Here is a 10,396-nt window from a genome sequence, read left to right as displayed (position 1 = left end):
TTGAATTCAAACCTGCCAATGGAAAGATAGATATATAGTGAAAAGGAGGATAGAGGATAGCAAATAATACACAGGGAGGTAGAAGAAGTTGATGCACAAGGGAAGTTGGCTGCAATGACTTGACAATTGGTTCTCCAAAGCAATGGATGAAGTCGAAAGAGGAATGCAAAGGAAAGCGAGAGGGAAGGGAGGCTGCACCAGGCGGCTGTTGCTAGGGCAGAAAGTCTGAACCACACAGGGATGGTGGGGGAGTGGAGAGGGCGAGGAAGAAGGAGTATGAGAGAGTGTGAGAGATTGCAAGACAGAGCTTGCAGCATTCTCTGTCAGCACCGTCATTGTCACGGTGACTCCCATGTCCTACTGCCTCACTGGAGGATGCAGTTTCTACGGCAACCATTCATGGCCACAGAGATTCACTAGAGGCAAAGAGAGAGAGAGAGAGATGAAGAAGAAGCAGAGTTGGGATGAAAAAGGTAATGCACGGATGGGGAGGGCAGTCTAAGGGCTTGGAGTGTAAGCATATGGTCTGGCACAAAGTTATTGAAAGACAGAGCCAGTAGGGAAATCATTGGATTAGGGAATACAAAATAGATTAAATTAAAATATAAAATGTAGTGGTCACTGAAAAGAAGAGAAACCAAATGAGGCCAGAGCAGGCGAGAGGGAACAGAGTGATAATGCTTACACTTGGAATAAGTAAGTGAGAGCGTGAGAGAGTTTTCGGTACGCAGTGCTCGAGAGAGATGCAAAGAGATTCAGAGATGGGCAGGACAAGAGGGCAAGTGCAACGGAGTGAGTGTGGGAGGAGTGTGACCTACATAAACTACGACTCGATAGGTGGAAGCAAGTTTATTACGGACTTGTCTGTGCCACCTTTTAATTTGACATTCCACACATAGATGCACAATAAAGGACTGATTTTATTATGAGCAACTGGAGACTTCCATTATGCTCCTGCCCAAGGCATGATGAGGACAGGGATGGAGGGTGACCAGCCAAGAGGAGGACAATGGAAGACAGGGAAATGGGGTGGAGGAAAAGCCTATTGTGTAAGAAATAGGGGGGTGGTGAAGAAACAGGGTGGCTCAGGTGGTAGAGCTGGTGGTCTAGTGATCTAAAGGTCGCTGGTTTGATCCCAGGCTCAGGCTGTAGTGTCCTTGAGCAAGACAATTAACCCCTCATTGCTCCTGATGGCTGCGTCCGTCGGTGTTTGAACAATTGTAAGTCGCTTTGGATAAAAGCGTCTGCTAAATGACTAAATGTAATGTAATGTAATGTAAGAAATAAGGTTAAAAAAAAGAAAAAAAAAAAGTTCAGCTTAGGATGCATCTCTTGCTTTCCCAACTTCAGTGCCTTGGCCATGACCGTGTGAACCACTGTTGAGGAATTTAGGCACATGACTGTGTCTAATGACAAAAACCATACCTGTCTTCAGAACAATAGGACATTTAGAGGCAACGGCAACTAAATAAACACTTGAGTCTGGAGGCTGGATCAGTAAGAAAAGCAAGGGAGTCAGAATGCATAGATGGGCAGCAGGCATCTTTATGGCTGTACTCTCTGAGTTAAGGTTTGTATGATCTGAAGAGATTTGTGTTTGGATGAATGTTCCAAAGGCTACGCAGAGCTGTCTGAGAGCTGTCAGGGACTCGTTCTTTCTCCTTCTGGATCCTTCCTCCCGTGTCTGTTTTTATATTCCTCACTTACGTCTCTCTTTTTTCTTTTTTTTTTCAGTTTATCACATCCTCTTCTCTCTTAGGTCTTCAAACATCTCCCTGTCTCTCTTTATTTCTCTCTTTCCCTTTTGGGGACTAAGAAGAATAAATCCTTTTTAATGCTCTGCCATTTAGTTATGTCACGATTAATGACTATATGATCCTCATTAAAAACCACTGCTCTGATTAAGTGGTGCAAGGTCTTAGCAAATACCATACGCATACTAAAATGGTCTAAAACAACATGCACACGCTCACCTACATTCAGTTGGCAGTGTATTATATTGGGTGGCTGTTCAGTGCTGTCTCTCAGGATAGTTTGTCTCCACCATCTGTCACACGATCCTTCTGGGATCACACACCCCAGGTGCCCAGTTTTGAATGAAACACAGGGACACACATACTACGTTATTTCTCAACACCTTGCAAACAGTTATGATTTCATTCTATACCTGGTCCCCTTTTTTTCTCTTCCTGTTATACTGTAATCAGTTTGAGCAATAAATGGTAATTCATGCAGACTTACATTCTCCTCTCACTACCCTGGCGCAGCGATGAACACACAGACGCATGAATACAAATTAGGTCTTGAACAGACAGCAGGATCAGGTTGTATTTTTATCAAAATGCATGAACACACACTATCACAAGCACACACACACACAAAATACACAGCCAGCATAGAAAAGCAAGGAGCAGGTGCTTACACAGAAGGGCGTGGCACCAGCTCAAGTGCAAGCTATCTCAAAAGTCCCTGAATTGTCTAGTACTGCAGTGCACCACTAAGAAAGGGAGAAAAAAAATATCACCTTCAAGATCGTTACTGGTCATTTCCCCCTTCTCTTTTGACGATCGTGTTTTTCGCATCCGCATCCTTGCACTTTCTAGCTGCTCTTCCTCCTCCTCTTCCTCCCCACCCCGTTACATAACTCTGCGCTGCTCTCCACTGCGCTTCTGCCTAACCGGCCGATGGCGGGGCCAGACATGGGTATGAATAAAGTCGACATGGCAAAATGGAGCTTGGGATGATTTAAGCGGCTGTGAAAACCTTAGGAAGCATAGAGGAGAGAAGGGGACGTTTGCTGTGCATACACAGGCACAGTATGTGGACGGAACTACTGACGACTGCAACAAGAAGAGGGTTTAAGAGTTATGGACATGCATGCTGCATGGAATTCAGAGTTGTGAACATATACTGTATATATCTTTGTGTGTGTGTGCTGCTTCACTAAAGAGGATGCATCAGTGATACATTCCGAGGCAGAAGGTGTGGCTCCTTGTAGGCAGCCTCAGCTTAAGACACAAAGATGAGAGTGAGTGAGAGTGAATGAAGCAAAATGTTAATCACTCTCCGCAAACAGTTGTTGTTCGTAGCATGCCTGTGAGTGAAAAGTGATGGACTTTTAACTCCCAATCACATTTAACAGTACCATAAACATCGCTAGGTGTGATTAAGACTCTGCCAATAGCTGGGCAGGATGGAAGCCGGTCGACTTTGCTTCTCACACTAGATTAGATGAAAGGTCAGGGAAAATGAGAAATGGAGAGGCGAGGAGAGGGATTTGGCTCTGCAACAGCCATTGACAAATCAGATTGAAGCATTGACTGTCTGTTCCAGTGCAGGGCAAGGCGTTGGCCTCTGTTGCCATCCTAAGGAAGAAGACAGCATATTACACGCAGTTATGCAGAGAAAAATAAAGCTACTGTTGAGGAACTATAAAAAAAGTTAACAAGTCAATTGATGCCTTGACAGTGTCCAACATCAATGCTATATTTGCCTAACTTCAATGTACAATGTAAACCAAAAAAAAACAAATGTGTAAAACACTAAAGCAGAAAAAAAACAGCAAATATGTTTTTACAGTATGAACTTCTCTGTCGCCACATTTTGACACAGCCAGTAAGAACACTTTTCGGTATGTCCAAATTCATATTTTTCCTACCAAGTTGTAATGTCTTTGACCCCCTACGTACGAGGGCACTGCCCTGCCTTGCTCTTCCCTGCCCTCATCTGATCCATCTGTCTCTGAAAAGCATGACTCAGGGCTCCTTGGGGTCCTCTCTTGTTCATGGCACTTAGTTCACATTGGGGCCAGGTCATCCCATTCAGTGCCTGAGTTGTTGGGGACAAGTCATATACCAAGGCACTTTAGACTATTTAGAATAGATAGCACTGGAGTAACAGGACACTTTTATTTTTTTTGTTATTTTACTCACTGTTATCTTGTAGCTTTCTTTGTTATGTTCCTGCTTAGGAGTAAGATGAGGACAGGGAAAGGCTCCCTCAGTGTAAATGGATTTGACTCTTGCTGTCTCTGTGTCTCCATGTGGAGGAAGGAGTGACTGAATCCAGCCCCCCTCCCTCTCCCACACTGTCCTCATCTCCTCTGCCTCTGTGTCAGAGTCAGTCTAATCTCGGCAACTCATGCAGCTGTGTTGTCACAAACCAGTGAAAGCCAGAGTGTAGCTATGCGGATAGGATTTGTAGATTTACAATGCTTGACCAGTGTAACTCAAGAACACTGCAGGTTGTGTCACTTTTAATATATGAATATGAATATTGTGAAATGACAATTAATTATTCTGAAGTGTCCATACTGGAGTCAGTGTGTGTTTTCATCCACTGACTGGGTGAAATTGCTCCTGGTCGTGCTGATGCCTCATAAAATGCCACCGTGTCAACTGGAGCTCCCGCTACCCCCCTGCAGAAGAGGGTGGTCCACCTAGCGTGTTTTGACTTCATAAGGCTGATCTGGATTATGTGCTGAGCATAAAATGGAACATTTACCATGCATTTGCTGAAAGAAGAAGTGGTGGCAAATCAGTGTATGGGAAGGGGATTTCTGTGATGGGGAGGGAAAGAAAGGGATAAACTAAATGCTGATCAAGAGTGGACTACAAATCTGAAAGAAAAACATGCACGGGAAAGATTGGAGGAAAGGTGCCAATCGACTCTTATCAAATCGCCTTTGCAGATCGTGTTACAGTTATTTGTCATTGTTTTGTGCTGTATCATCCATCTTGTGCCTTATTAAATGAGACTTAAGTTGATTTGGAGATGTATGATGCTGTGTGACAATGCCTCCCGATGGACACGTTAAATCACTACCTTAAGCATGACTCTGCCCTCATCTATCATCTATTACATTAAATTTATATTTTACACTCAATAGACATATTTGGGGTGATGTAGTCTTTGACGCTTATTATTAAAAAAAACAACAACATGAGACACATTTTCACGAAAAGTGAATAACTTCATAGAACGTCTGGTAGAGGAGTAGCGGAGCAGAGCAGGGAGACGTCTTCTCTGCCCTGGGTATCGTATGAGGCCAAGTTTCTTCCAGACACTGCTCCTTCTGGTTGGATGGCTTCCTGTTAAAGTTAATCTCCCCTTTGGACAAAATTCAGGGTAAAAAAGGCAAGGAAATTAAAGGACTATCTAAGGGAAGTACAGCAAGTAGGTCACTGTTGTGAGGAAGGCAGGGAAATGATGGGGTCAATGGGATTTTTCTAGTGGTTTGACTTGTGTTCAGCAAATTTCTGGGCCACATATACACATGCACACATACTTGTTTGAGAATAAGTCACTCTATAAGGTTATGATGGTGAAAAAAGGGGAAAGCATGTTGTTACTGACAGTGCCACATACTGTAGCCCACAATCTGTGGGGTGGCAAGGAGAGAGCCATAACTTTGAGGTAACAGGGACGATAAGTTCTTACCGTGTAGTCCGCAAATCCAGATCGAAATGTCTTAGTCTAACCAGAACAAATAACTCAAGTTCCTCTAAGTAAAAACATGTAACACATTTCTCTCAATATCATCAATTATTTGCTGTACGACGCTCATCTGGGGGATTGGACACACAACTCGTATGTTGTTCTTGTGCATTGTACAATGTATCTATTGTATATATCTATACATACTGTATATACATACATATATGTTCATATATACAAATGTGTTTTTGTGGCCAATCAGTGAGTACTGTTAAAACACCCTTATGTGTGGCCAGGTAAGGTCTCTGCCCATTCATAAATGAAGGGCTTTGGCTTTTCATCACACACTTCCTATCACTGTTACAAGGCTGGCTTTTAGCTTTTGCACCAAGCAGGCACTATCTAAGAAGGAGTGATTCATATGCATGCCCCCACCCGTTGATGTGTGGATATTTGTGTGGAGTAGACGTTTGGTTGTTGGGTCGATGGATGGGATGGCGGCAGGGCTCTGGTAGAGGAGTGAAAAGCTTTGCATGAGCTGCAGATGAGTCATAAGCTGTGGAGACTAATAGATGAAGAGTGTGACTGGTGATGGCAGAGAGAGGCAGTTTCACACCTGCCTGTTAACCAACTTGAGGCTATTCACCTGCTCAGCTGAGGGTAGCACATTAAATGACCTTGTGGTGCAGTGAAGGATCAACAGCTATACATGAGTCACAGCCATAAACTTACACTAACACGCACACACACACACACACATTCGCACACTCATACATAACATAGGGCACCATCATTGTGTTGACCTTATCTGCATTTACCGCTCTGCAGCTTAATTGGCATATAAGTTAAACAGTAATCTTCTCAAACATGCAAATAAACGTTCATGTAAATGGTCTATTTAGACTTTCAATTAAAATGCCACTGCTTCACTCCCTGGCCTTTCCCTGCCTCTCATATCATGGTGGAAGTTTTTATGACTTATCACATAATGCAGGGAGGCATTCTTTGTTGCCAATAACCAGCCTTCCATCAGATAACTGCCACAGCCTCCTTCATTTCTTAATGCCTTGTGACTTTTCCTACACGAATCCCAGCAGAGACTGAGTCTTCATAGGAATTGGTAGCTGTGGAGATTTCACTGAGTTCATGGTTTTCATACGATGTTATTGGATGGATTTGCCAACGGGTATAATATAAGTGCTATATCAGACTACTCACTTTTTCTTTTAAACGACCCGCTATAGAGGGGTTTAGATGAAGGATTTGACAATGGGGCCCCTGCCTTACTAAAACTATAGAAAAATGCATCAACCACTATAAACAAAATAAATAATGTTTCATCTTTCTCCCTCTTTTCCCTCAGATGGCGAAGGGGGAGAGGTGTCCCCCCCAATGGGAGCTGGCGTGGACAGCAACAGCTGGCACTTCCGCTACGGTCCCGGTGGCCCCGGTGTACCCCCGCAGCACCTGAAGCCTGGCGAGGTTCCTCCAGAAGCCTTCATCATCCCAGGCTCCCCTGCGATAATCTCCATAAGACAGAACCAGGGAGGGGAGGACGACAAGAGTGATTTCATCACCTTTGGAAAGAAAGAGGAGGCGAAAAAGAAGAAGAAGAAGAAGAAGGAGAAGAAGGACAAGAAGGATAAGGGGAAGGATGATGGAGATGAGTAAGATGGGAAGACAGCGTAAAGAGGGAAAGAGCCTTGTTAAAACAGAGGTACCAACCAAAGTCCAGCTGGAGAAAAGAAAAAAAAAAACTTTTACATTACTCAGTTTGTTTTTTATCACATCAAATCAAGTATAAATATTTCCACAATCTCTCATTCTCTCTCTTGCATACCTGGCCTTGGTGATTCATTTTACCTCTGCTACCATTTGGATGACAGTAAGAGGATTGATTTTCTCCCATGCCCCCTTATGCAAAAGCCTGAGCTGAGTACACCCTTTGATGAAAGCAACCCGCTCTCTCAATTTCAGTGTTTTTATCTTTTCACTTTGTGGGCAGGTTGGCACCTCTGTCTTACCTCCATCTCCCCAACCATGATGTATGACCCATTCTCTCTGAGAGAAAGCGAAAACCTTGTACTACCACAACAAAATTCTCCGTGCCAGCCAAAGAAAACGGAAGAAATGAAAATGTCAAGAAAAAAAGAAAGTAACCAGAGGAAACACAAAAAAAGTTTGATTAAAATGTGATTTTGATGCTGGACACGCACGATTTGTAAATAGCACCAGAGAGAGTCACACTAAGCTGAGGCTTACATGACATTGCTGCAGCTGTCTCTAGCATTAAACAACAGTGTTCCCTGAGATGGCAATTAAAACACATGCTCACACATACACCTGCAGACACACATATACACAGAAATACGCCAACACGAATGCACACAGTTATATCAAAGTGGACACTAAGAGCAACGGAGACCGAAAGAGATTAAAAAGGAAACAAAGGCGACCAACGTTTATGAGATGTGCTTAAAAATAGACACTGCAAGCTTCTTGCCCAGCACAGTCTCCCAGGCAGTGCACTTGTGTACATCTACTCTCTCAGGATGGACGCAGCATCCCCTGAAGTCACGCATTGTCTCTGCCCACTGCTTTATTAAAGGACATGTACACTTTGGCTAGAACCCTGACAGCTTAACGCAGAGAGCACGGAAAGTTGAAGATGTGGAGATCATACCTTAAAATCTCACGCTGACCATGGAGAAGAGGGTCCTGCCGAGCCCATGAGTGACGCAGGCTTCAGATATTGGTCAAAAACCTTGTGCAACACCTGGAAGGTCTCAAGATTTTGATAACACTTTTTCTTCTCCCCCAGCCAGTCAGCAAAAGTCCAATGCTTTCTGCTTTGAATGTTTGGTAGCAACCAACCCTTACCTGATACCTTGATTCCACCCCCACACTTGCCTCGAGCTACCGCAAGCCACCCTCCCGTCCCAACCCCACTGCCCTCCATACACTGGCATCCTGCCTCGCTGCCCACTGACTGTCTCTTTATGTGATAATGAAATATGTGAACTCGATCTCTTGTAACTTTTTCAGAGAAAAGCCACAGTTTATTTTCTCATTTTTTCTTTAGCTTTAAATGCAATTGAATTGCAGTGCTCTGCTTTTCCATAACCACACCCATTTTACCATGGTCACAATGTTATTCTGGCAGTGGGCAAACATTACTCCCGAATCCTGCCCCTACTCCTAAAACCCCCTCTGATCCCCTGCTCAGGAGGGATCCTGGGAATCGCCTGCTCTTGAACATTGTGGTGTGCTGGGAACAGCATGGAGTAATGTGGGCAAGGCCTGGGGAAGTACAGTTGGGGTTCTGCCTGCAAACTTTTTTCAGACGTCTCTAAGTGCAAAACGGTTCAGTGCTTTTAACATGTCAATACTACAGTACGCTGTTCATTTCCTGTTTGTAGTCACTGATGAGAGGGGAACAGGTGGGATGGGGCCTTAAGAGAGGGGTGGAGATCTGGGACACAGTAGGGTGACAGGTGCCGTGGGCTGGCCCTCCCCTCAGATGTACCAGAGTATAATGTTTTTTCTCCAAATTGATTGTTTGGGATTGCTAAGCCAAAAAAAAGTCACATATCGGCTTATATGTACGCTGTAAATGTAGCGTAGTCATAGATTCATAGATTGTTTCTACATTAGTGAATACAATTAGCGAAACAAGAAATATGGGCATCCAGGGACTTCCATCCCACTGCCCTATCCCACCCATCCTCTCTCAGGAGGTCTTGAAAAGGGGCGGGGAAATGCCTCACCCCTGCTTCTTTGAGTTTCCCTCCCCTGCCTGTAACTTGCCGCCACGTCCCCAAGGTTTTGCGGCTCAGTATGACGTCACTCCACTAAGTGGCTGCTGCATGTAGTGCTCAAAGGAAACACATACTATATAGAGAAATATATATATATAAATAGATAGATGGCTATGATTTTATTATTTTGTATCATCATTTTACTTCATGACTCGCACAGGAGATATTTGTACGTACTTCTGTCTCTGCCAAGCATCTCCTACATATTACACCCTCACTCTTCACACTCCACAGATGGTGGTGTTGTATGATGTTAACTAAACCTCTTTAGATATTTGTAAATGCTATAGTGTGATACCCTTGCCCTCAACTCTGGTTTGTTTATCATTTACTTTCTTTCCAAATATGATTTATGTTTTGCGAACAAGTTAACGTTGTCCAGCTTTTGACATGACGATCTAACTAACACTGTTATATTGTAACTGAAATATGTATGATCCTATGATAAACTATCTCTTCCCTTTCACTCTACTTTCAACAGAAAAAAAACAAAATCAAAAAAAAAATCCAATGTAAAAAAACGTAAATGTAAGTGTATGCTTGTGTTTAGTGAGCATTCATGCTGTCATTCTTTCCTAACGTATGGTGGTGACCAATGGTGGCAACGTGCTGTTCCTAAATGGATGAGCACAGATCTGTTGTAAACCTTTTCCTATTTTTTTTTTCATCCGCTCATCAACTGTGACGGTGAAGTAGTGAATTTATTTCATATTTTTGTCTTTTTATTTTATCGAAATAGTGGTAATGTGTTTTGTTTATAAATCACTAATAAAGTTTTCTTTCTAAAAATGAGATAGAAATTGTTGCCTCTGGAGTTTTTTCAAGAAAAATAAAACGTTATCTGTGTTTGTTTGTGCGTGCTTGTTTCTGTACCAAGTGTTACAGTCAAACGAAAAATAACTTTGCTAATGCTGAAGAATTAAAACCTAATGCAATATGATTCGATAACATTAGGATATTTAGTTTCAGTATGTTTATAGGCATCTTTAATATTCTGATACTGTGAGCTTAATATGTTGACTATTGGATTTGGGAATGAACCAATTCATTCAAATTGAATTTCTGGTTGCCCACAAAGGGGCCTGTTGCTATGGGGAATGGCAATAGAGAGGGTGACAAAGAGGTTGGCCAGATGAGTGAAG

General features: G+C 43.0%; 1 protein-coding gene across 2 annotated transcripts in view; it reads left to right on the top strand.

Moving 5' to 3' along the window:
• Positions 1-10,040, top strand: part of LOC307236153 (protocadherin alpha-C2-like) — a gene marked incomplete at its 5' end in the record, with an annotated part of 66,388 nt that extends 56,348 nt beyond the window's left edge. For both annotated transcript variants that reach the window (XM_080008462.1, XM_080008461.1), the window contains one exon: positions 6,800-10,040. In XM_080008462.1, coding sequence (XP_079864588.1) covers positions 6,800-7,107 — 308 coding nt within the window. In that variant the 3' untranslated portion in view covers positions 7,108-10,040. The remainder of the gene's footprint in view (positions 1-6,799) is intronic.
• Positions 10,041-10,396: the final 356 nt, after the last annotated feature.

This window comes from Zeus faber (genome assembly GCF_960531495.2).
Source record: "Zeus faber genome assembly, chromosome: 10".
Lineage (NCBI taxonomy): Eukaryota > Metazoa > Chordata > Actinopteri > Zeiformes > Zeidae > Zeus > Zeus faber.
Note: the sequence above shows the minus strand (reverse complement) of the source record. Positions and strands in the feature narration are given on the sequence as shown.